This window comes from Dysidea avara, chromosome 10 (genome assembly GCF_963678975.1).
Source record: "Dysidea avara chromosome 10, odDysAvar1.4, whole genome shotgun sequence".
In the NCBI taxonomy this organism is placed as follows: Eukaryota; Metazoa; Porifera; class Demospongiae; order Dictyoceratida; family Dysideidae; genus Dysidea; species Dysidea avara.
Genome location: NC_089281.1, coordinates 7472733 through 7500162, shown reverse-complemented (window position 1 = coordinate 7500162; position 27430 = coordinate 7472733). Strand labels below are relative to the sequence as shown.

General features: G+C 37.6%; 3 protein-coding genes and 3 long non-coding RNA genes across 7 annotated transcripts; 3 read left to right on the top strand and 3 right to left on the bottom strand.

Annotated features, from left to right (window-relative positions):
- The first annotated feature begins 3095 nt into the window (after window positions 1-3095).
- Window positions 3096-4431, top strand: LOC136236294 (uncharacterized). Its single transcript, XR_010692064.1, has 4 exons — window positions 3096-3178; window positions 3854-3945; window positions 4025-4141; window positions 4193-4431. It is a non-coding gene; the product is annotated as an uncharacterized lncRNA (long non-coding RNA).
- Window positions 4432-4658: 227 nt separating this feature from the next.
- On the bottom strand, window positions 4659-7202 carry LOC136236290 (E3 ubiquitin-protein ligase TRIM71-like). The gene has a single exon (XM_066026430.1). The coding sequence runs from the start codon at window positions 7033-7035 to the stop codon at window positions 4825-4827; it is 2211 nt and encodes a 736-aa protein (XP_065882502.1). The 5' UTR covers window positions 7036-7202; the 3' UTR covers window positions 4659-4824.
- A 2978-nt stretch (window positions 7203-10180) lies between these two features.
- LOC136236293 (uncharacterized) lies at window positions 10181-18307 on the top strand. The gene is made up of 3 exons (XR_010692062.1): window positions 10181-10299; window positions 17897-18027; window positions 18079-18307. It is a non-coding gene; the product is annotated as an uncharacterized lncRNA (long non-coding RNA).
- Window positions 18308-18541: 234 nt separating this feature from the next.
- LOC136236291 (tripartite motif-containing protein 2-like) lies at window positions 18542-21032 on the bottom strand. The gene has a single exon (XM_066026431.1). It carries the CDS (start codon window positions 20916-20918, stop codon window positions 18711-18713), a length of 2208 nt encoding a protein of 735 aa, XP_065882503.1. The 5' UTR covers window positions 20919-21032; the 3' UTR covers window positions 18542-18710.
- Window positions 21033-21333: 301 nt separating this feature from the next.
- LOC136236295 (uncharacterized) lies at window positions 21334-25048 on the top strand. Of its 2 annotated transcripts, XR_010692066.1 has the most exons (4): window positions 21334-23490; window positions 24168-24608; window positions 24660-24742; window positions 24800-25048. It is a non-coding gene; the product is annotated as an uncharacterized lncRNA (long non-coding RNA). The 2 variants fall into 2 exon arrangements; XR_010692065.1 differs by having other exon boundaries at window positions 24660-25048.
- Window positions 24907-27393, bottom strand: LOC136236289 (tripartite motif-containing protein 2-like). The gene is made up of 2 exons (XM_066026429.1): window positions 27309-27393; window positions 24907-27261 (listed from the first exon to the last, which is right to left on the bottom strand). Exon 2 carries the CDS (start codon window positions 27247-27249, stop codon window positions 25039-25041), a length of 2211 nt encoding a protein of 736 aa, XP_065882501.1. The 5' UTR covers window positions 27250-27261; window positions 27309-27393; the 3' UTR covers window positions 24907-25038.
- Between the last annotated feature and the right edge of the window lie 37 nt (window positions 27394-27430).

Sequence of the window (27430 nt, the reverse complement as noted above, 5' to 3'; positions counted from 1 at the left end):
ATTGACCCATGTAAATCTAAAAGTGTTCTGACATTCCAAGATGCGAAATACCATACAAAATGAAGTGTTTTTCGTGCTCTAAATACACTGAAAGATGGCTCACCCTGAGAGGGGTACAATACTTCTGCAGGAGAACAGTCTTGGTATGATAAGAGTGATGCCATCACACGACACCCTGTGCTCAAAATCACAAAACTCCAAGACTGCAGTCAGCTTTAGGCTTTTAGCCAGCTCACAGTAAGTGAACTGCCCAAGGGTCAATACGAGGAAGTGCTGACTGAAAATAGTCTTTAAAAAGACTGACCCCCACCCCCCACACACATGCGCACACACACACACACTACACTTAGAAGCTAAATACAGGCAGATCCCTAAAGTAGTCTTAATCCAATTATTCTGTTAACATATCTTGTCATTCTTTCCCTTAGAATTTCACTTGGATGAATTTCGACAAATGTGCATATTGTCCGGCTGTGACTACCTTCCATCAGTACCTGGAATTGGTCTCTCCACTGCTCATAAGCTGATGAAGAAATATGCCAGAAAAGTGACAAACGTAATCATCAGCACAACTCCAAATGAGAAGCAATATATCTCTACAAGTAATCAGGACACTTGAAAATGAGTACACTTGCATATAATCCCGGACACTTGGTGATAGTCCCAAAGTATTTCTGGTCCCAATTCTATTTTCCATTGTGAGCTGTGTGTTCCTAACCTTCTGTAAGAAACTTTGTAATTTTATGTATGCACTTGTAGGTATGCTTTGTGTGTAATTTTAGTAGATATTTCCCTTTATGGTATTGTACTAGCTACACAGTGGTTAGTCTGTTATTTTAGTGTGACGTCCTGTAGCATGTGAGCTGATGTGCTATGTCTGTTGTCAGGTTATCAAGGTTCTGAAGTTTGAGAAAGGGAAAATCAGTATTTGGAGTAGTTTCAACAGGCGGAGTTGATCTTTAAACCCCTCAACCCTTGATCTCAGCAGCAGTACCACTGGTACTGTTTACACTTTCATAGTTTTGATTACTTTGGGCTTGTCAGCCTTTTATTGTTAAACTGGCTTCCTTTATGTATTAATATACCGCTACCCTAATAAGCAGTCATGTATAAATGCGACTACTCTATTGGAGTTGTTGACTGTTCATGTCTGTCTCTTTCTGTGACATATCTTCTATACACAACTGTTTAGGTTAATAGTTTTTTCATCACCTGCCCAGATCATTTTCCACTCTGCCACCTCAAAATTCATTATTGCTATAATCAATCACGTGCATAAGTGTTTTGGTATCGAGATAGACTATAGTGCAGTACATAAGCCCTTAAAATTGACATAATCGTTCACTTTTTGATAAAAGCACCAATTTTTTTACAGAGTATATGGTGCGTGCACTAAGTGTTTTAAGAAGGGGAGGCACGTAAAAAGTCCTCAGGAACACCCCTTTTTGCACCCTGGCAAGAAAACTATTTGTTACTATTAAAAATCAATCATGTTTCTATCAAGTTAACTGCTGGGCCTAGTATCATAGTAGTACAAAGCATACAGCTGGAACATACGTAATAGCCTATTAGTAATCTATAAAAAAACAAATAGTTTTCTCACCTAGGCAGTAAACAAAATCACTAAAATTTCAATTTGCAGGGATTCTGTTAAAGTTTTGGACCTTCAATGCTGACGATTGTGTAGTACTATGTACAAGGATCATCCTGATGTGTACCGTTTCTTTATTAAAGGGGTATAACAAAAGTTATTTAATGCTAAAGTCACAGGTGGATATCTCAACAGAAAACCATGAACTACAGCAGTTCAATTATCAAGCACAGAGCTTGAACAAAAGGTCCCTTGTCTTTATACTGGGCACCATATGAAAGGTAATTAAATTTCTAGTTTAATGAAAGCAGTTGCAAGTTGTTTCAACATCTTGTTCTCAAGTTACAGCGCTTTCAATTCAGTGTAATATAGTATAAGCAAGAAAAGCACGCAGATGAGTATTAAGGTATTTCTTAGTGCTGTGATAAGCTTAAAATAAGCATAAAGGAGCTGGGTTCCAATGAAGTGAGATTTTGAGTATTAAGAAGTACTTTATGACACACCCTTGTGCTTTTCTTGCTTATACTATATTACACTGAATTGAAAGCACTGTAACTTGAAGACAAGATGTTGAAAAAACTTGCAACTCCCTTCATTAAACTAGAAATTTAATTACCTTTCATATGGTGCCCAGTATAAAGACAAGGGACCTTTTGTTCAAGCTCTGTGTTTGATAATTGAACTGCTGTAGTTCATGGTTTTCTGTTGAGATATCCACCTGTGACTTTAGCATTAAATAACTTTTGTTATACCCCTTTAATAAAGAAACGATACACATCAGGATGATCCTTGTACATAGTACTACACAATCGTCAGCATTGAAGGTCCAAAACTTTAACAGAATCCCTGCAAATGGAAATTTTAGTGATTTTGTTTACTGCCTAGGTGAGAAAACTATTTGTTTTTTTATAGATTACTAATAGGCTATTATGTTCCAGCTGTATGCTTTGTACTACTATGATACTAGGCCCAGCAGTTAACTTGATAGAAACATGATTGATTTTTAATAGTAACAAATAGTTTTCTTGTCAGGGTGCAAAAAGGGGTGTTCCTGAGGACTTTTTACGTGCCTCCCCTTCTTAAAACACTTAGTGCACGCTCCATATACTCTGTAAAAAAATTGGTGCTTTTATCAAAAAGTGAACGAATATTTGGCTTAGGCGCTGGACTATAACTTTTGTTTTGAGCTATGAAAACATTTCTCATGCTCCAGAAAGGAGGTCATAAGACTTTTGATGATCCTTGCAGAGACAGATAGCCTGCTGTTGCTGTGGTTTTAGGTACATAATGAAATATGACCACCTTTTTGTATCAATATTGAGAGAAATGACAGATGAGACTGACAATCTACTTTGACTGGTCTTATAGAATGGCATAATTATCCTACCCATACATGCTAGTTATTTGCTTAATGTTCTTATGCACAAGTTTATTTTTAGTATACGCAGTATTAGGGGTTCCAGCTGGAAGTTGTTATTATAATAATTGTTTTTATTGTAGGTATATTTTAAGATGGATGAAATTGTTGGAGGGATTGTGATGACTTTGGCTCTATGAAGGATGGAAAGCTGAATAACCACCTGAAATGTGTGTACTAACTTAAAATCCTGATGCTAAATAACCGACATCAAAACACAGGATTTCACAAAATTTAGAAACCCTTAGGTCCTGTAGTAGCACCCTCACTGCACTCAGATGCTATAACACAGGGCCTTTTGGATTGCTAAATTCTGTAGAACCCTGTATTTCGATATTATGGGCATAACATTGTGATATTACATATAGTGATGTGCAATAATATCGATAGTGTGATAATCGTATCGCAGTGGTTCATTATCGTGATAATTATGATAATAGCTTGTGATTATCATGAGCACCAATATTAGAGATTCTTACCTCGCTGGAACTACTTGAACAATTTAAACAGTCATTTGTTTATTCAGTTATGTATTCTAATTGTTCTCTGAGATTGAACTTTGCTGTATTTTGGCAGCACATATATGCATTCAGGTATACAGGATGTGCCTTTACTTGTATTCATAGAAAATAATGCTACATTATGCATCTTATCATTTGGGTTTACTATCATCGTATCATGATGTAATTATCGTGATTAATCAATCGATATAGTTGCAAACTTATTATCGCACATCACTAGTTGCATAGCACTACATAGTAGTTAATCCAATATACTCTATTAGAGTTGTATGTTAGTCTTTTCCTTACACCTTTTATATGTGAGAATGACATTGTTCTGCCTAGTATGCTGGTATTATTCTTGATGTTTCAACACATTATGCTCTAAACTACTTCAGTAATTGGTGGGCACCTAACCAGAGTACAAGTATGCTTATGTAAGTGACAGTTGCTGATTTTGCTTTGTGGATGTATGTGCACGAATTCCTTCATGGATCATTTATTATTTACTTGTAGGCTTTACTCACACTTGTAAAGAAGAGGCTGATGTGTGCTCATGTGTCACAATGGAGCTTGTATTAATAGTGGACTACAGTCTATGTGGCTGGTACCATGTAGACAAGTGTGGGAAAGGTACACATATTGTGTCTATGTGTATAGTGTGTTGACATTGATGTGTTATAGGAAAGTGTTGAGCACAAGAGATAATATGGAAGTTTGTGAAACAAATTATGAAAGTTGTACGGTATTGTAAAGATTGATCATGAGTAACTATGAACAATTGCTATGAGCTATGCTTTTAGTGAATTGAACATGTAAAGTGTGTATATTCTGTGCATAATACTGTACATGCAATGCCTTTTCTGTGACAGATGGTACTGTTCACAGATTGAAATTCCTTAATTAACCCTCATTATGTGTGGAAGCTCTATAGTGTCAGTTATTTACCATAATATATATACTGTATAGCTGGAGTGACGAAACTTTTGTGAAACTGTAAAATACGTTTTTAATTCACTGAAGTACAAGAAAACGTTTTTCAATAAATAAAGATAATAGCAACGTGTAACTTCAAGCACTTCACAATTATATTTTGATGAAGCTACCATTACTTGCAATTGTGAAATTTGTGAAAGTTTTGTTCCTTGAAGATTTCCAGCTATAGCTATGTAGTATTGAATATTTTTCAATCCCAAAAAATATATTCCCATACAATAGTGTATATAACATAACTACAAAATTCTCTACACAAACTAATAATCATATTATAACTATTGTATGTACTGGTGTGTATGAAAATGTCTCCAATATTGTGATTAGTTGACTAAAAAGATTTGGACTCTTTTACCATTATAGTCAGAAACATAAATCTTGTGATCAGGACTGATGGCTACTCCAGTACAACATTGAAACTGACCATCATTTCTTCCACGAGACCCAAAGTGATGTATGTACTTGCCATCTTTGTTGAAGACTGACACACGATGATTATTATACTCTGCTATGAAGATGAAGCCATTCAAGTCAACAAGAAGACCAACTGGATTCAATAACTGACCCACACCACTTCCTCGTGTACCAAGCTTTGTTATGTAGCGACCATCTAGCGTAAAGGTGTGAACACAATCACTGTCCATGTCAGCAACAAGCAACTGATTGTTCACATTAACTGCTACATCATAAGGCCAACTAACGTTTCCTTTACCAATAATACAGCAAAATGGACCATCAATCTGGAACACTGAAATACGACAATTCTCACGATCAGCAACATACAATCTACCATCATGTACTGTCACACCACGTGGACCATTCAGTTGACCATCTTGAGATCCCTTACCACCACCATATTGGAACATGTAGTTACCACTGACATCAAACTTCTGTACCCTGTGGTTAAGCCGATCAGCCACATACAAGTGATCATTACAGTCAAATGTAATCCCACATGGGTCATTGAATTGACCAATGCCACTACCATGGCTACCAATCTTCTTAATCAGATTATCCTGACCATCAAACACATACACACAGTGATTAGTGTTGTCAGCTACTGCCAAAACACCATTCTTACCACACGCAAGACCCCAAGGCTGACCCATGCTACCACCATTGTTCACTATTTTACTGGGTTTGGTCACTTTAGTGTAATCAGATGGAGGTGTGACATTAACAGTGTAGGGGCTTCCCTTGATTTGCTGTCCATTAGCAGAAACTGATACTTTCACTTTTCCAACAGTTCGAGTTGCAAATGAAGCCACATAACTACCATCATTATTATCCCTGACTTGTACAGCTGTCACTTCTCCACTATTGGACTCTAACTGTACAGAAACTTGACTACCACATCTGGAACAGTGATGGCCATTATGATATTTTGTGATGATAGTAAATTCTACCTTTTCACCAACAAGAATGTTATTTGGCAGATTGACTATTTCAGACACAGCTGGATCGACGTGGGTGAATAGTTGACCAAATTGTGGAAGAGGTTGTTTGGTAGACACAAACTCCATTGTGGCTGATTGTACAGGTTGAGTGTTCAGTTTCTTGTACTTGGTGGTTAGTTGTTGCATGCGATCAATCACTTGCTTCTTTGCAGACAATGCTTCTTGGTCAGAACTCTTCTCCACAACACCCTTCAGTTCCTTCATACTCAACACTTCTGCTTGTGCGTGCTCTACTTCTTGTAGTTGTTTCATCATTGCTTTATCTTTCTGGGACACTGCGTTATGTGCTTGTTGTTTTGTTTGTTCTTTCTGTTCCATCAACCTTTTAACCAGTTCATTGTAATGCTGGTCTATCTCATTATCCACTTGTTCACCTCGTTGTATTATCATTTTCCTCATCTTTTCAATGTTGTCATGAGCTTGAGAAAGATCTGTGATCATTTCTTCAACTGGAGCAGTCAAATCCTTCAACTCATTGCGGTGTTTACTAGCCATTAGCTTCACAGTGTCATGTTCATGTCCAGCATGATCCTTCACTGTACAATACATACATACCAGCTCCTCACATGTCTCACAGTAGAATAACAACTCTATATCATGTTTCTTGCACATTGGAGCTTTAGCTTTAGGCTGTATCACAATGTCTTGTTTGGATTTCATTTCAGTTAAAGGAACTATGTCATGATCACGAGAGGCCTTGGCACGTTTGTGGGTCTCATTACATACGTGACAAAAAAACAAGCCACAGTCAGGACAGAAGGTCACCACGGGATCATCTTCATCACAATTATCACACCTCACTTCTTCTTCACCCTCCACTTTACGCTTCAGAATCAGTTCATCCACGAGACGATTGATGAGGAAATTGCTTGCCAACTCCTTCACTCCCCCTGCAGGAACTATGACTTCCATTCTGCACTCTGGGCACGTGATCTTGGATTGTTTCACCATCTTCTCCAGACACTCTTCACAATAGGAATGATAACACGGAAGATACTTGGGGTTCTTGAATACCTGGTAACAGACTGGACAACTTAGGTTGAGCGTTGCCTTCTTTAATACTTCCTTAGCAGCCATACCGCGCGACTTCTGGTACAAAAATCAACTACGAAAAAACCGCTACAAAAAAAAGAAGAGAGCACCAGTTCAATAATTTCCTGATCGTTTCGCTGCTGCGCTTTCACCGAATCGTACAACCACCACGGAGGGGCGTGGCTTTAGTCTCGCACGAGACTTAAAACATGTATTCTAAGTATAGCTGTGGGTATTAAATAGAATAGTAAACAAAATTCTCGTAATATATGGAGCCAAGTGATAGTCAATTGTAGTAATAGCGCATGGATCCCTGTTCTCAACCAGCAGAACGTGTTGGAGTACTTCTCCCAGAAGAGCCACCCTTTTTATGACCGTACTTGCAACAATGAAATCATTAAGATGCAAAGACTTATTACAGGTTTTTGCAATTGAATTCGTCGCCTTTGCAATTGAATTCGTCCCGTTTGCAATTGAATTCGTCGGTGTTGCAATTGAATTCGTCGGTATTGCAATTGAATTCGTCCCGTTTGCAATTGAATTCGTCGGTTTTGCAATTGAATTCGTCGCTTTTGCAGTTGAATTAGTCGGTTTTGCAATAGAATTCGTCGCGTTTGCATTACAATTCGTCATAAACAAAACGGCTCCAAGAAACCAACCCGTTCATTAAGAGATGAACTATTTATGCCTTGGAGAGTTACACTTGAGACACTAGAAGGTAATTGAAGCTGGTAGTACGCGAAGTTGATAGCTGTCTGACAAGTTAATTAGCTTGCTCGCGAGTGACCACACCCATCGCGAATGGCGTAGTAGAGTTTGGAATGTTGTTGGAGAGGCTGTAGAGGAAGAATTATTGCCTTATAAAGAGTTGTTTACTACTGTTGTACTTGAACAAGTTCTTGTAGCAGCTGCTACATCATGTTTTCATGTTTGCTCCAGCTGCCATTCTTGTTATGGACGAATTTAACTGCAAAAGCGACGAATTCAATTGCAAAAGCGACGAATTCAATTGCAAACGGGACGAATTCAATTGCAAAACCGACGAATTCAATTGCAAACGGGACGAATTCAATTGCAAACGGGACGAATTCAATTGCAAAAGCGACGAACTCAATTGCAAACGGGACGAATTCAATTGCAAAGTTGCCGAATTCAATTGCAAAAACCTGTATTATTATAATAATTGCAGGACTCTGAAAGAGTATACGTGCAATATAGTATGTAGTTAAGTTAAGTAGTTAATTAAGTATAAAAAGAATTATAAATTATAATTTGTTTAAGACTGAGAAATCAGTAGCAGATCTACGGAATGCTTCAAAGGAATCCAAATTAACAACTGAGTCAGGTGAACTATTCCACAATCTGACAGTAGCTGGGAAGAAACTGAATTTGTGTATATCAATTCTTGAAAAAGGTGTTTGATATCTTCTATTGTGCCCTCTAGTAACAGTGTCGATGAGAGATATCTCATAGGGTAGTTCTAGTGCGACAGAACCTTGCAATATCTTATAAAACATCATCAGTCTACTTACTTGTCTTCTAACCTCCAAGCTACACCATTTAAGCTCATTCAGGATACTGGTAACACTATTTGAAAAATCATAATCAGACACCACAAATCTGGCAGCACGTCGCTGAACACTTTCAAGCTTCTCAATGTTAGTCTTAGTATATGGTGCCCAAACTGTTGATGCGTATTCTAGTATTGGTCTCACATACAAGAAATAGGCTTGGCTTCGTATTTGAGAATTACAATGATATAGATTACGCTTAAGAAGCGCCAATACACTATTAGCTTTTCTGCAAATAGTGGTAATATGTTTGTTAAAGTTCATCTTAGAGTCCAATATCACACCAAGGTATTTTGCATGACTAACCATTCTTAGTTGATTATTGTACAGGAAATAGCTTGTGGGTTTTGGATTACTTAAAGTAACTTGTAATACTTCACATTTATGACTTGATTCATTTCACCTGCTGTAAGTGTGCACGCGTGTTTGTTGACCTCTCAACTTCGAACCAAAGCCAAACCTACCTGTCACCAATCCCCATGTAATCATTTGATCAAAGAGTAGCTAGTCACTACCAATAGCCCTGTAGAATAAATACTGGGATCAATTTTTTGTTGTTGATGAAAATGTACCTTGATAACTTGATTTCATCTGAGATAAGACCTTGATTGCTGTTTTACGGTTTACACATATTTTTGTAAACCATCATTTTGTTTTGAACTGGCTTGATTGCCACTTTCTAGTACTTCTCGATTCAGTCCAAATTTAACCTTTGATCACTTGATTTTGATCCCAATCACAGATGAACTACATGTATTGGTAGTGACTATTAGGGATGCAACAATACGGGTAAATACCATATTGCGTACTGCCTTAAAAAATATTGCTGTATTGCAATATTTGGATTAGGGCCTTTGGTTATGTTGAAGTGCTATACTTGTGTAATAACTCATGGATTTAAGCTTCATAAGATAACAGCAGATAGTGTTAGTGTCATGTGGTGTACACCTACCAGTCAAAAGCTGCTTATAATGGCCAACAGTTATTAAATAGGTGTTACAGTACAAGTAGGCAGTACTACAACCAGTACTGTTTGTTTAGGATATGTGGCTTCTAAAACATCAACAGTTACATTCTGGTGGCTTTGATGCCCACCCTCCAGGAGGGTGACAGCCGAATAAGCTAAATATCCACAAGCCACAGCCCATTACAACCCTGCAATATTATGCAATATATTGTAACACAGCAATACGCAGTATATCGATATGTTTCATCACACATATTGTATTGTATTGTGATAGAAAATATTGCAATATATTGATATATTGTTGCACCCTAGTGACTATACCCTTTACTTATAGCTTTTAGGTGATCACTGCTGACATCATGGTCTTAATGATGGAAGCTTAATTTGAATCCCCAGAAATTTCAGTGTTATAACAAGAGGAAGCCATTTACTTTACTTACTTTAATAATTACCTTCCAGTCCAGTAGACTAACGTTGTAAAATACCTGGGGATGTGTATAAATGACAAATTGAGTGGTTTACTAAGTGTCAGATTGTTTATTCACGGGCCACCAGAGTTTTCAATGTTTTGCAATGTACCATGTTTGGGTGATTCAGACACCAAATATATACCGTATGAGCAGAATTTTTGGCGTGGAATTAAAATTGGCGAATTGGCAGACGCTCACAAAATCACCAAATTAAAACCTCGCCATTAGTGTTTCTAATATTTTAACTGATTGAACAGGCGAAAGATCAAGGTGGTGTATCTAGATTGATGTACTACTGGAGGTCAGCCAGCAGTTAATCAAACAATTCTATGATTGTCTGTATAAATATCACAGATTAAGGAGGTCCTAATCTCGTGTGGCCAGACCCTTTTTTTCTTGCGGTTGACCGCGTGGTCCGCAGGAAGAAAAAAAAGGGTCTGGCCACGCGAGACTAAGGAGGTCCTATATTATTTCGCCAAATAAAGATACACCTCGAGAAACACGCAGCGGAGCCAGATCGTAACTAGCTACTTGGTATGGAGAATGTTCCCAATCACTTCGTTTCCTTTTGATGGATTCTCCGTCTCACATGAAACTCTCTCCAGTATGCGGGCCAACAAAGTAAACGTCAGTACATACATCAACTATACAATTTGCTACCACGTGGGCTCGCACGCGGGACTCCATGTTGCATTTTGTCAAATTAAACTCTTGCCAAATACAAATTATTAAGCAAACACCAAATATTCTGCTCGCCAAAATTTCTGCTTATGCGGTAGAGCATACAAAGCTATTGTTAGTTGCTAATGAAGTATGTTTGTGTGGTTTGGTCTCCACATACTGTGAAAGATGTGAATTTATTCAAAGACATGTTGCAGGTGAGCTTGTGGTAGCTGCTAGGACCATTCTTGGTCTGTTTCCCATGATGTGTGTCATCAGAAGTTACCTTCCTTGTGTGTCAGGCAGGACTATTTATCAGTTTGTGTGTTCTTCAGGTCATTCGTCCTACTGGTTCCATATTCCTTTCCCCAACATAATACTATGCCTACACGTAGCCATTATCTTACTCTTATACCGCCATCTTCTACAATCGATACTCTACTTTGTACATGTTTGTTTTGTTTGGAACAAAGTACTAATCAGTGTATTGGGATTTGAAAGCTGTCTTTGATTCTACCATGCAAGTGTAGTTTATAATTATTTTGTTATTGCTGTTAACTTGTTTTGTATTGTATGTGTTGTTTTTGTGTAGTGTTGGTTGTGTTTTGTATTTGGACAGTACTGTGTATACGCTTGTCTTTTGTAGTGATTCCCTTGTGATAATAAATAAAATGAATGGGAGAATTTAAGGAACTAGGTCAAATCCCCTCAAGGAATAATATGTTGTATTTGCACACTTGTTGAGGCACTGTATTTAATTAAGATAATAGTATTTGTGACCGAATCTGCAAAAAAGGGGTTTACAGCCTTTCAAATTCCATGTACTTGGCAATCCATAACTTGACTTGTGAGTACCAGCCTGAAATTTGGTCACCTTACACTCCTAACTGAACACTATTCTTGGATGCAATTTTAAGACAATAGGTTAAACACATGATGAGGTATGACTCGTCAAATTCGGAAATTTGGAAAGGCTGTAAGTCCCCTTTTCGCAGATCCTGTCACATTTATTTATTTATTTATTTTATTGGTTGTTCTGGATGAACAAAGTTTATAATACCACTTATAGAAAATACCGTTTACGTGTTGGTGGAATGATAATATCATGATATTGATATTGTGGCGGTTTTCACCAATAATAGGCCATTATATTGCATCATAAACACAATTTTAATATGTGATGCTACTGGTGATAAGAGGCAAATGCCTGCTGCTAAAGTTATCAAAATACTCTAATATAACAGTCATCTTTGAAATAGTAATCTATATAATAATTCTCTAACTCTTTTCCGGCACTGCCCTGTCGTTCTTGGTCGGATTCCAATCAGATCGGTACCATTCAAATCTAAAATTTGAAGCAAATCTTTTGATCCGGAATTGGTGGCGATTCGTTAAACTACGGGAAATATCCTTTAAACTACCGTAGCTACCGGAGGAAGACACGAATGTGTCCAAAACTTTCTGGAGACCTTTATCGTGTTACCAGCCTTCCCCATCCCAGCTTACACCAGATGTTTCTCTCCTCCTGTGGACGACAGAATGAGAAACGGAAAATCGAGGCCATTAACTTTTTAAACAACAACATCATGAAGTTACTGTTGCAGTCTTCAATGTGTAGGGAGACACAAGACATGTTTTCACTCCTTGGTAACTCCACAGGGACAGCTGAAACTTCTGGAAGCTCTATTACTTTATCTCCGTTGAACTACCTTAATAGAACATACATCGCGATATCTACCCTAATAGAACACACACAACCTCTCTACCAACAATCAATTTTCAATCAGTCAATCTCTCTCTCAACCTCTCTAGATTAAACACTCTTCATATGAAGGATTCATCTAGGTAATGCACCTTGATTCAGAAAGCAACAAAAGACAACTCTTCTCTATCCAAATCCACATGGTTGTGTTGACCTTGCTCAGTACAGCTGATAAACTTGAATACCCATACTCAATACTGTACTGCATACACACTTGGTCATGCAATAAGTAAACATCACAATACCGTGACTATGATGTAGAAATGAAACTACAATTCAGTTACTCAAATTGACTACATAAATATACAAAATGTATGTGACAAAAGCAAGTTGAATTAGAACATAGCTCATTGTGGTGATGCACCAACTATCGGTAAACAGATCCTCATACCACACTCAGACACTTTGTTAGTTCATGCAACATCACCGTCAAAATGAAGTTGAGTACATCCCTGCCACTCAAAACTAATCTTTTTCATGTATGTGCATGATTGTAATGGGACACATCTTGATACGCCACCTTCATGTGAACTGTGTTCTGCATGAGTACTGCACAGATGTGCAGAAATTCCAGTGCACAAGGCCACCAACATTATAATTAGATGTTAGTGCCACACACAATTGAGGAAATTATGCGTGCACATCAGTAGCTATGCGTAATCACGTCTTTGTTGGTATGTAATGATACAATAGGACATAACAATTGTCTTAGTATCATGCGCATTTTGCACAGGTACCACTAGTATTGTAATATTGATTGTTCGTCTATGGGCCAAGGTAGAGCAAAGTTCTTTCAGTAAGTTGTTGTTGGCATACATCCACGTCTGTATTAAGTGTTTCTATAAGGATATCTATATTGTGTAAAATTCGGGTGCGCACCTCACAGTGTAATGTCCACTAATAATGAACTACAGTGGTAGGAATCCTTATCAAGCATGCAAATTAAGTACTGAATGCAACTAAGTGCTACAAGTTCTTGTTAATCAATAATTATTTCAGCCGAGGTGCTCACTGATTAGTTGTGACAAAATTTCCTGAAAACATGACAGATTCTAATGCAATAGTGCCTAATTCTACTGCAAACATGTCAAATTCAATTGTCAAAGCAATGAATTCAATTGCAAAAGTGACGAATTCTACTGTAAATGTGATGAATTCAATGGCAAACTGGACTTGATCAATTGGAAAGGTGACAAATTCAATAGCAAAAATCTGTCATCATATTACACTATAATACATTTTATTACTTAAGGTTACGGTGTATTGGATGTCATTCAAATTTTTATCATACGCATTCTCCACAAACTACAGTTATGGCACAATAAAACTTAGATTGTACATGAAAGAGCAAAGTGTTCTTTACTTGCAGCTATAAATTCAGGTACATGGGGTCTTTATTTGTCAAGTGTTGCGAGATAATTGTGCCTTCAAAATCATGATTTGGCATCAACTAGCAACAAAGGGAACTTTAAGTTAAGCCACTATCACAACACTGTATGCTAGTACGAGGTACTAGTTAGTAATGAAGGATAGATAGCTTGTAACACAACGGCGCTATTAACCATTAAACTTTGCAAGGCACCTGTGAAGTTGTGAGACATCGCGTGTGCTATTTGCTACAGCAACAGAAGCCGTTTTTTTATACCACTAGTTACTATGCCTACATGTATTACACAAGCCAGCACAAATACAGAGGTCTTACTCACTAGTTTACTAAAGAAACCTGACACAGAAGTGCTCTACTCACTATTTAGGATACCATACTAAAACCACAAGTTATCCTTTTGCAAAAAATTTGCGTGAATTACACAAATCCTCTTGAACAAAGCTCTTTCACTGTTCTACTCACTTGTATAACTGTCTTCTTTACTGTTACTTACTTAACAACAATTAATTGCTTCTTATTACAAAGCCATGCATTGTAACACACAGCATATATAGCCATATTATTGTTACATGAATGTAATTGTGTGATGCAACAAAATGAATTTTTGTGGTGACCATGGAAGCCATAGGATGTAGTCGCTTGCCCCGTAAGGGAGTAAGTAACTATGTCCTATGACTTCCGTGATTTAAATTATGTGATGAATAACACATGTTTTACTTGAAAGATTGAACTTATGTTTAGTGCAAATCTGAGTGAAATCCTCTGAAGTATGTACAAATTATGGCGTAGTTACAAAACACTGTAATTTTAGCACTAAAATTGATTCTCCTACAGCTAATTGTGAAACTCTCCAAGAATTCTTGTAGTGGCTTGTAATAACATTATCTTTAAAAGTATGGAAACAGATTTTTTTAGGAATGACTATTATGGCTTCAAAAGAGGAGATTACTGTTTTTCATAGAAAATTTAGAGAGTTCAATAGCTTATTTGATAAAGTACTTCAAAAGTTACAAACACACTTAGGTAACAGATGACAAAGTTTAAGAAGCATAGAATTAAAACTACAAGATCCAAAATATGTAGAATTTTCGTTCTTTAGATCTAAAATACTAAACTGAGTCTTAAAGTCAGTACTTCTAATAGGAGATGGTGATTTTTAATTACCACAAACACATCTGATGCAAAAGTGGATGGAAAGCAAGCACAGATCAATGAAAACAGATTTTGTATGTGAAGCCATAAAAATTAGTAATGTGCCCCCTTTACAAGTAGAAGGAAAAATTAGCAATTTTAAGCTGGATTAGGAATCAAAAAACAAAAAGCAGGGAAACAATTGAACAGCTGAAAGTTGTGAAACAAGGGAGGTTGCATATACCTGTGGATATCTAATCCTTACTCTTCAGTCTTATTTCATGTCCACTAGTATATCTGCACGTATAGGCAATCCCCCTTGTTTCACCACTTTCAGCTGTTCCCTTGTTTCCCTGCTTTTTTGTTTTTTGATCCCTAATCCAGCTTAAATTTCCTTCTACTACCTTTTAATAGCACAATTATGACTACTGAATCCTCGTGTACCACATTAAAAGAAAGAATGGCACCAGGAATCCATAAAATATTTTTGTGTCTAAATGCGTGCCCCAATAATCAATTACACACTGAAAAGTGAGGTGGCCATTATGCTTCGTTTGTGCTCTTTACACAGCAGTACAAATGAAGAACAGTACAAGAAACTTCTCTGCAATGAATCCAGTCACTACAGAAAATGTAAGCAAAAAAACATGACACAGCCAGAGGGAGGTTGTATCGCGCTATCGCAAATTGACACCTTGCGTTGTCAGCGAAAAGAACTGGAACACAAAGGAGGACAAATGATACGTGCATTGCACATACTACGATTGGCGAAAAGGCATGTCTCGGGACGAAGCGACATTGAACAGTGAAAAAATCAAGCCTATGGCCTTATCCATTGTCAAGTTATGCTTAGCCGAAGGCATCAGTAAGTTAGTTAGTCAGAATAAAATTCTGTTAAATAGAAAATTTTTAAATTCCGTAGAAACTTGTTGAAAGGGTTTGGGATCACTCTTGAAGGCATTTTTGGGCTTGGCTATGCCTAACCAATACTGGCAAGCTGTTATGAAGGAAATTTAAGGCTGGTTTTAGGGTGATATATTTTATATTTGGGTAAGAAAGCCCAAAACTGCATGATCCCTAATATACAGTACTACTGTACTGTATGATGTCCCACACAGAACAGGATACAAGATAATATTTCCCTTTATGGTATTGTACTAACTACACAGTGGTTAGTCTGTTATTTTCATATGACTTCCCGTAGCATGTGAGCTGATGTGCATGCTGTGTGTGTTGTCAGGTTATCAAGGTTCTGAAGTTTGAGAAAGGGAAAGCGCAACTACTGCTCAGTATTTGGAACAGGCAGAGTTGACCTTTAAACCCCTCAGTCCTTGATCTCGGCAGCAGTACCACTGGTACTGTTTACACTTTCATAGTTTTGGGCTTGTCAGCTTTTTATTATTAAACTGGCTTCTTTATGTATTAATATGCCACTACCCTAATAAACAGTCATGTATAAATGTGACTACTCTATTAGAGTTGTTGACTGTTCATGTCTGTTTCTTTCTGTGACGTATCTTCTATACACAACTGATTAGGTTAAAAGTTTTCTCATCACCTGCCCGGATCACTTTCCACTCTGCCACCTCAAAATTCATTATTGCTATAATCAATCACATGCGTAAGCATTTTGATATTGAGATAGACTAGCCTTCAATTTGAGCTATGAAAACGTTTCTTTGTGCTCGAGGTCATAAGCTTTAAGAAGGCTTGATGATCCTTGCAGTGACAGATAGCCTGCTGTTGCTGTGATTTTGGGTACTTCCATTCAATAATGAAATATGACCACCTTCCTTTATCAATATTGAGAGAAGCGACAGATGAGACAGTAACTTTGACTGGTCTTATAGAATGGCATAATTATCCTACCCATACATGCTAGTTATCTGCTTAATGTTCTTATGCTCAAAACTATGCCAGTATAACTGGTGGGTGTCTAACCTGTTTAGTGTACATGTGGTTGTGTTAATGACAGTTAATGACTTTGCTTCATATGTGAACATACTACCTGTACAACAACTACAATTGTTAAGGAAACTGGTCCGTACACATACACTAGTAAATTTTTATTAAAGAAGACTTATCAAATCTCTTAACATTATTCATTTAGCAAGTTTAATTTTAGTATACGCTATATTAGGGGTTCCAGCTGGAAGTTGCTATTATAGGTGCTTTTTAAGATGGATAAAATTGTTGGAGGAATTGTGATGACTTTAGCTCTATGGAGGATGGAAAGTTGAATAACCACATGAAATGTGTGTATTAACTAAAATAATGGCAGCTTCCTGATGCTAAAATATAATCAAAACACAGGATTCCACGAAATTTAGAAACCCTTAAGCCCTGTAGTAGCACCCTCGCTTCACTCGGATGCTACAACACAAGACCTTTTGGATTACTAAATTCTGTAGAACCCTGTATTTCGATATATAACTATTATGTAAATATCGAGATAGGTATAATATTGTGATATTGCTTAGCACTACATAGTAGTTAATTAGTGTACTCTATTAGAGTTGTTGACTGTTGTATTAGAGTAAGTTAGTCTTTTCCTTACACCTTTTATATGTCATTATTCTGCCCTAGTATACTGGTATTATTGTAAATGTTTCAACACATTATGCTCTAAACTATGCCAGTAATTGGTGGGCACCTAACCTGTCCAGTGGCAGATCTGGAAATTTTCAGAGGAAGTCGAAGGCCAAAAAAAAAAGTCCTAATATAATATACTAAGTATAACTCATGGTGATTTTATCACCCACACAAAAGGTCATAATAAATTAGGGGCACGTGCTATTTTCAGAAGGGGTTTCAGCTGAAACCTTTGCAACCCCCTGTATCCACCACTGCTGTTTAGTTAGAGTACACATGTGGTTATGTAAGGGACAGTTGCAGATTTTTCTTTGTGGATGTATGTGCACGAACTCCTTCATGAATCATTTTATTGTTGACTTGTAGACTTTACTCACACTTGCAAAGAAGAGGCTGATGTGTGTATAGTTCTCATGTGTCACAATGGAACTTATATTAATAGTGGACTACAGGGTACAGTCTATGTGGCTGGTACCATGTAGACAAGTGTGGGAAAGGTACACATATTGTGTCTATGTGTATAGTGTATTGACATTGATGTGTTATAGGAAAGTGTTGAGCACAAGAGATAATATGGAAGCTTGTGAAACAAATTATGAAAGTTGTACGGTATTGTAAAGATTGATCATGAGTAACTATGAACAATTGCTATGAGCTATGCTTTTAGTGAATTGAACATGTAAAGTGTGTATATTCTGTGCATAATACTGTACATGCAATGCTTTTTCTGTGACAGATGGTACTGTTCACAGATTGAAATTCCTTAATTAACCCTCATTATGTGTGGAAACTCTATAGTGTCAGTTATTTACCATAATATATATACTGTATAGCTGGAGCGACGAAACTTTTGTGAAACTGTAAAATACATTTTTAATTCACTGAAGTACTAGAAAACGTTTTTCAATAAATAAAGATAATAGTTACGTGTAACTTCAAGCACTTCACAATTATATTTTGACGAAGCTACCATTACTTGCAATTGTGAAATTTGTGAAAGTTTTGTCCCTTGAAGATTTCCAGCTATAGCTATGGAGTATTGAATATTTTTCAATCCCAAAAAATATATTCCCATACAATAGTGTATATAACATAACTACAAAATTCTCTACACAAACTAATAATCATATTATAACTATTGTATGTACTGGTGTGTATGAAAATGTCTCCAATATTGTGATTAGTTGACTGAAAAGATTTGGACTCTTTTACCATTACAGTCAGAAACATAAATCTTGTGATCAGGACTGATGGCTACTCTAGTACAAGATTGAAACTGACCATCATTTCTTCCATAAGACCCAAAGTGATGTATGTAGTTGCCATCTTTGTTGAAGACTGACACACGATGATTATCATTCTCTGCTGTGAAGATGAAGCCATTCAAATCAACAGCAAGACCACATGGACTATATAACTGACCCACACCACTTCCTTGTTTACCAAACTTTGTTATGTAGCGACCATCTAGTGTAAAGGTGTGAACACAATCACCATCCATGTCAGCAACAAGCAACTGATTGTTCACATTAACTGCTACATCATAAGGCCAACGAACTTTTCCTTTCCCAATAATACAACAAAATGGACCATCAATTTGGAACACTGAAATACGAAAATTATGACGATCAGCAACATACAATCTACCATCATGTACTGTCACACCACGTGGACCATTCAGTTGACCATCTTGAGATCCCTTACCACCACCATACTGGAACATGTAGTTACCACTGACATCAAACTTCTGTACCCTGTGGTTACCATAGTCAGCCACATACAAGTGACCATTGCAGTCAAATGTTACTCCACATGGTCTACTGAATTGACCACTACCACTACCATGGCTACCGATTTTCTTAATCAGATTATCCTGACCATCAAACACATACACACAGTGTCTGCTCCAGTCAGCTACTGCCCAAACACCATTCTTACCACATGCAATACCCCAAGGCTGACCCATGCTACCACCATTGTTCACTATTTTACTGGGTTTGGTCACTTTAGTGTAATCAGGTGATGTTGTTATATTAACAGTGTAGGGGCTTCCCTTGATTTGCTGTCCATTAGCAGAAACTGAGAATTTCACTTCTCCAACATTTTGAGTTGCAAATGAAGCCACATAACTGCCATCATTATTATCCCTGACTTGTACAGCTGTCACTTCTCCACTATTGGACTCTAACTGTACAGAAACTTGACTACCTCCTCTGGAACAGTGATGGCCATTATGATATTTTGTGATGATAGTAAATTCTACCTTCTTACCAAAAGGAATAGGGTTTGGCAGATTGACCATTTCAGACACAGCTGGATCAATGTGGGTGAATAGTTGACCAAATTGTGGAAGATGTTGTTTGGTAGACACAAACTCCATTGTGGCTGATTGTACAGGTTGAGTGTTCAGTTTCTTGTACTCGGTGGTTAGTTGTTGCATGTGATCAATTACTTGCTTCTTTGCAGACAATGCTTCTTGGTCAGAGCTCTTCTTCATAGCATCCTTCAGTTCCTTCATACTCAACACTTCTGCTTGTACATGCTCTACTTCTTGTAGTTGTTTCATCATCGCTTTATCTTTCTTGGACACTGCGTCATGTGCTCGTTGTTTTGTTTGTTCTTTCTGTTTCATCAACCTTTTAACCAGTTCATTGTAATGTTGGTCTATCTCCTTATCCACTTCTTCACCTCGTTGTATTATCATTTTCCTCATCTTTTCAATGTTGTCATGAGCTTGAGAAAGATTTGTGATCATTTCTTCAACTGGAGCAATCAATTCCTTCAACTCATTGCGGTGATTGCTAGCCATTAGCTTCACAGTGTCATGTTCATGTCCAGCATGATCCTTCACTGTACAATACATACACACCAGCTCCTCACATGTCTCACAGTAGAATAACAACTCTATATCATGTTTCTTGCACATCGGAACTTTAGCTTTAGGCTGTATCACAATGTCTTGCTTGGATTTCATTTCAGTTAAAGGAACTATGTCATGACCATGAGTGGCCTTGGCACGTTTGTGGGTCTCATTACAAACGTGACAAAAGAACAAGCCACAGTCAGGACAGAAGGTCACCACGGGATCATCTTCATCACAATCATCACACCTCACTTCTTCTTCACCCACCACTTTATGCTTCAGAATCAGTTCATCCACGAGACGATTGATGAGGAAATTACTTGCTAACTCCTTCACTCCTCCTGCAGGAACTATGGTTTCCATTCTGCACTCTGGGCACGTGATCTTGGATTGCTTTACCATCTTCTCCAGACACTCTTCACAATAGGAATGATAACACGGAAGATACTTGGGGTTCTTGAATACCTGGTAACAGACTGGACAACTTAGGTTGAGCATTGCCTTCTTTACTTCCTTAGCAGCCATACTGCCCGAGTTCGGGTACAAAAATCAACCTACGAAAAAAAAAAATCTACGAAAAAACTACAAAAAAAAAAAAAAGCACCAGTTCAATTGCAAGCCTATTTTCCTAATTGTTTCGCTGCTGCGCTTTCACCGAATCTTGCAACCGCGGATGGGCGTGGCTTTAGTCCCGCACGAGACTTGAAATACTTTTATTCTAAATACAGCTTACTAATTGGTATTAAATACAAAACTCTCATAATATATGGAGCCAAATGAAAGTCAGTTGTGTTTGTCATGGAGTAATAGCGCATGGATCCCTGTTCTCAACCAGCAGAACGTGTTGGAGTGCTTCTCCCAGAAGAGCAACCCTTTTTATGACCGTACTTGCAACGATGCAAAGACTTGATTCATCTCACCTGCTGTGCTGTAACTTCGTGCGTGCGTGCGTGTGTGTGTGCTGACCTCTCAACTGTGAACCAAAGCCAAACTTACCTGTCACCAATCCCCATGTAATACAAATATCCACAATCATTTGATCAAAGAGTAGTCACTACCAATAGCCCTGTAGAACCATCTTTGAATTTTTGTTGATGGAAATGTACCTTGATTGCTTGATTTCATCTGAGAAAAGACTGACAGTTTACACATATTTTGTAAACTATCGTTTTGTTTTGAGCTGGCTTGATTGCCACTTTCTAGTACTTCTTGATTCAGTCCAAATTTAACCATTGATTACTTTTGATTTTGATCCCAATTGCAGATGAACTATTGGTAGTGACTACCCTTTGCTTATGCACATAGCTTATATGATGAAGGTGATCTTTCTGTGCTGATATCATTGTCTTAATGATAGAAGCTTAATTTAAATTCCCAGAAGTTTTAGTCTTACAACAAGAGGAAGCCAATTACTTTACTTACTTTAATAATTACTTTCCAGTCCAGTAGACTAACGTTGTAAAATACCTGGGGATGTGTATAAATGAGCTGGTGGTTTACTAAGTGTCAGTTTGTTTATTCACTGGCCACCAGGGTTTTCAATGTTTTGCAGCGTACCATGTTGTGGTGATTCAGACACCAAATATATAGAGCATACAAAGCTGCTGTTAGTTGTTCATTTGGAGTATGCTTGTGTGGTTTGGTCTCCACGTACTGTGAAAGATGTGAACTTGTTCAGAGACATGCTGCAGGTGAGCTTGTGGTAGTCACTAGTACCATTCTTGGTCTGTTTCCCATGATGTGTGTCATCAGAAGTTACCTTCCTTGTGTGCTAGGCAGGACTATTTATCAGTTTGTGTGCTCTTCAGGTCATTCATCCTACTGGTTCCATATTCCTTTTCCAAACATAATACTATTCTTACACGTAGCCATTACCTCTTATACCGCCATCTTCTACAATCGATACTCTACTTTGTACATGTTTGTGTCATTTGGAACAAAGTACAAATCAACATATTAGGAATTGAAAGCCGTCTTTGATTCTACCATGCAAGTGTAGTTTATAATTATTTTGTTATTGCTGTTAACTTGTTTTGTATTGTACGTGTTGTTTTTGTGTAGTGTTGGTTGTGTTTTGTATTTGGACAGTACTGTGTACGTGCTTGCCTTTTATTTAGCTAATTATTAGTTGTTCTGGATGAATAAAGTTTATAATACCACTTATAGAAAATACCGTCTACGTGTTGGTGAAACAATAATATAATGATGTTGATATTGTGATGGTTTTCACCAATAATAGGCCATTATATTGTGATGCTATTGGTGACAAGAGGCAAATGCCTGATGCTAAAGTTATCAAAATACTCTAATATAACAGTCATCTCTGAAATAGTAATATTGCAATATTTTTCTACACAACATACTGGGTACTAAAATTCCAATACCACCCAGCCCTATCTAAGTACTGTACTGAGTCTCATATTTCACCACTACTTGTCATGTAATGTGTTTTCTACACCTACAACATGACCTATAACCTAACTTACTTGTTTAGTTTTCAGCATTTGTTGTAGTGTTGTAAACAAGTGTAAGGACAAGTAAGCTAGTAGGGATCATTACTGTAGATGTGATAATATAATTAACAACAATATTGCAATGATTCCTACTAGCTTGTAAAATTCCTAATTTTTCATTTATAAACATATTTATCATTTGTGGTGAACTTCTATCACACCACATCAAAGGTTAGAATGGCACCAGATGGATGAGGCTGTAGTTGTATGACAAAATGCATCACCCCATACTAATCAGTATGTTAAAAGACACCTGTTGAGCTGAAACAGTGAAAAAATTAAGACCGCAGTCTTCACCATTATTGAGTAACGCTGAGGCATCAAGCAGTAATTAGTTAATGGTCATAAGAAAATTCCACTAAATATATTTTTGTAGCAGCTTATTGGAAGTGTTTTGAGTCACACTGAAGCCAGTTTTGGGCTTGATTATGCCTAACCAACACTACCAAGGCTCCTTGAAGGTTTGTGAGGATGATCTCTGTATGTTTTCATGAGAAGGTGCAAATCTTCACTATCCCTACTTTGTATGACACAGAAGGAATCATCACACTCAACTACATGTTTGAATTAAACTACACAATACAGTACGTATACTCTAAACCACTTGATTAATTCTACTGGTCCCTTATACACTCTACACTAGGGGAGGTTGGATGTGCTCTAAGTGGTAGCTACCTAAATATGTTACTCTTAATTGCATTGTTTTATTTGGTATTTCATGTGGTCCTCAATAGTTGCGATATAAAACCTCAATAGTCGCAATATAAAACTGAAAAATGATGAGGTTCATTAGATATTCAGAACGTGCTTCACATCATAAGCTTCAAGACAGCATACTTTGTTTTGTAAAGAGCACTTGAATTCTGGGTGAATTATTAAGTTATGGTATACAAGTTCACCCGACTTGTCACGTACGTGTTCTACAAATGAAACAATGATAGATTACACTGAGATCGGCATATTACCCTCCTCAATAAAATGATTTTTGTGTACTTTGCTTTAGTGGCACTTGGAGCGTGTCCAACCCCCTCGGACTCTACACTTGAAGACTAGATATTGCCAATGTAGTGGAAATAGAATGACATAATTATCCTACCCATACATGCTAGTTATTTGCTTAATGTTCTTATTCTCAAAACTATGCCAGTATAATTAGTGGGTGTCTAGCTAACCTGTTTAGTATGTTAATGAAAGCTGAAGTTGTTTCATGTGTACATAACATGTATGAATATGTCATAATCACTTTATTATTGACTTGTAGACTTTACTCACACTTGCAAAGAAGAGGCTGATGTGTGTATAGTTCTCATGTGTCACAATGGAGCTAGTATTAATAGTGGACTACAGGCAGGGGCGGATCCAGAGTCTGGAAAGAGGGGGGCACCTTGCTGAAAAAAAGTTTAAGAGCAAAAAAAAAAAAAAAAAGGTCACAACAATAATAGCTAGTTATCCTTTACCAAATATATTATATCACGTATGTTATGTAAAATAAAATCCTATTTATAGCTTCCTAAGTAAGCTACACTTCCCCATGAACACTGTGACTGCTTTATTAGAGTGATTGGTGATTGACTGCTCTATTAGAGTATCTCGATCTTATATACATTTTTTTAAGGGAGGGGGGGCACGTGCCCCCCCCTGGATCCGCCACTGACAGGGTACAGTCTATGTGGCTGGTACCATGTAGGCAAGTGTGGGAAAGGTACACATATTGTGTCTATGTGTGTAGTGTATTGACATTGATGTGTTGTAGGAAGGTGTTGAGCACAAGAGATAATATGGAAGCTTGTGAAACAAATTATGAAAGTTGTACGGTATTGTAAAGATTGATCACAGGTAGCTACAAGTAATTGCTATGAGCTATGCTTATTTTGAACTGTGTTCCTGTTTTAGCTGTATGAATATTCTGTACATCTACAGTTCTTTAACTGTATGGATAGTACTCATAATAAATTGAACATTCCAAACAGTTCATAGCTCTTTATGCGGAGTATCTGTAGTTTCGATTATTTACCATTTTATCACTAAACCCATACAATGGTGTATATAACATAACTACGAAATTCTGTACACGATCACTATTATAACTATTGTATGTACTGGTGTGTATGAAAATGTCTCCAATATTATGATTAGTTGACTGAAAAGATTTGGACTCTTTTGTTATCCTGGTCAGAAACATAAATCTTGTGATCAGGACTGATGGCTACTCCACGACACGATTGAAACTGACCATCATTACTTCCAGTAGACCCAAAGTGATGTATGTACTTGCCATCTTTGTTGAAGACTGACACACGATGATTATTATACTCTACTATGAAGATGAAGCCATTCAAGTCAACAAGAAGACCAACTGGATTCAATAACTGACCCACACCACTTCCTCGTGTACCAAACTTTGTTATGTAGTGACCATCTAGTGTAAAGGTGTGAACACAATGGACACAGTAATCAGCAACAAGCAACTGATTGTTCACATTAACTGCTACATCATAAGGACTATTTAACCTTCCTTTCCCAATTATACAACAAAATGGACCATCAATCTGGAACACTGAAATACGACAATTCTCACGATCAGCAACATACAACCTACCATCATGTACTGTCACACCACGTGGACCATATAGTTGACCATCTTGAGATCCCTTACCACCACCATACTGGAACATGTAGTTACCACTGACATCAAACTTCTGTACCCTGTGGTTAAGCCGATCAGCCACATACAAGTGATCATTACAGTCAAATGTAATCCCACATGGGCCATTGAATTGACCAATGCCACTACCATGGCTACCAATCTTCTTAATCAGATTATCCTGACCATCAAACACATACACACAGTGATTAGTGTTGTCAGCTACTGCCAAAACACCATTCTTACCACATGCAATGCCCCAAGGCTTACCCATGCTACCACCATTGTTCACTATTTTACTGGGTTTGGTCACTTTAGTGTAATCAAGTGGAGAAGTGACATTAACAGTGTGGGGGCTTCCTTTGATTTGCTGTCCATTAGCAGAAACCGAGACTTTCACTTCTCCAACATTTTGAGTTGCAAATGAAGCCACATAACTGCCATCATTATTATCCCTGACTTGTACAGCTGTCACTTCTCCACTATTGGACTCTAACTGTACAGAAACTTGACTACCACCTCTGGAACAGTGATGGCCATTATGATATTTTGTGATGATAGTAAATTCTACCTTCTTACCAAAAGGAATAAGGTTTGGCAGATTGACTATTTCAGACACAGCTGGATCAATGTGGGTGAATAGTTGACCAAATTGTGGAAGAGGTTGTTTGGTAGACACAAACTCCATTGTGGCTGATTGTACAGGTTGAGTGTTCAGTTTCTTGTACTTGGTGGTTAGTTGTTGCATGCGATCAATTACTTGCTTCTTTGCGGACAATGCTTCTTGGTCAGAGCTCTTCTCCACAGCATCCTTCAGTTCCTTCATACTCAACACTTCTGCTTGTGCGTGCTCTACTTCTTCTTGTAGTTGTTTTCTCATTGCTTTATCTTTCTGGGACACTGTTTCATGTGCTTGTTGTTTAGCTTGTTCTTTCTGTTTCATCAACCTTTTAACCAGTTCATCGTAATGTTGGTCCATCTCCTTATCCACTTCTTCACCTCGTTGTATTATCATTTTCCTCATCTTTTCAATGTTGTCATGAGCTTGAGAAAGATCTGTGATCATTTCTTCAACTGGAGCAGTCAATTCCTTCAATTCATTGCGGTGTTTGTTAGCCATTAGCTTCACAGTGTCATGTTCATGTCCAGCATGATCCTTCACTGTACAATACATACACACCAGCTCCTCACATGTCTCACAGTAGAATAACAACTCTATATCATGTTTCTTGCACATTGGAGTTTTAGCTTTAGGCTGTATCACAATGTCTTGCTTGGATTTCATTTCAGTTAAAGGAACTATGTCATGACCACGAGAGGCCTTGGCACGTTTGTGGGTCTCATTACAAACGTGACAGAAGAATAAGCCGCAGTCAGGACAGAAGGTCACCACGGGATCATCTTCATCACAATTATCACACTTCACTTCTTCTTCACCCTCCACTTTATGCTTCAGAATCAGTTCATCCACGAGACGATTGATGAGAAAATTACTTGCCAACTCCTTCACTCCTCCTGCAGGAACTATGGCTTCCATTCTGCACTCTGGGCACGTGATCTTGGATTGTTTGACCACCTTCTCCAGACACTCTTCACAATAGGAATGATAACACGGAAGATACTTGGGGTTCTTGAATACCTGGTAACAGACTGGACAACTTAGGTTCAGCGTTGCCTTCTTTACTTCCTTAGCAGCCATATTGCGCGTGTTCTAAAATCAACCTACGAATAAAACCACTACAAAAATATAAAAAGCACCAGTTCAATTGCAAGTCTAATTTCCTGGTCCTTCGAATCATAGATTATAGAAGGGCGCGAATCTCTAGCAACCGCGGAGGGGCGTGACTTCGGATAATCCCGTGACTTCAGTCTCGCACAAG

What these genes read in the sequence shown, in the direction of transcription:
- LOC136236291 (XM_066026431.1), bottom strand. Translation starts at nt 20,918, where the DNA reads ATGGCTGCTAAGGAAGTAAAGAAGGCAATGCTCAACCTAAGTTGTCCA.
- LOC136236289 (XM_066026429.1), bottom strand. Translation starts at nt 27,249, where the DNA reads ATGGCTGCTAAGGAAGTAAAGAAGGCAACGCTGAACCTAAGTTGTCCA.
- LOC136236290 (XM_066026430.1), bottom strand. Translation starts at nt 7,035, where the DNA reads ATGGCTGCTAAGGAAGTATTAAAGAAGGCAACGCTCAACCTAAGTTGT.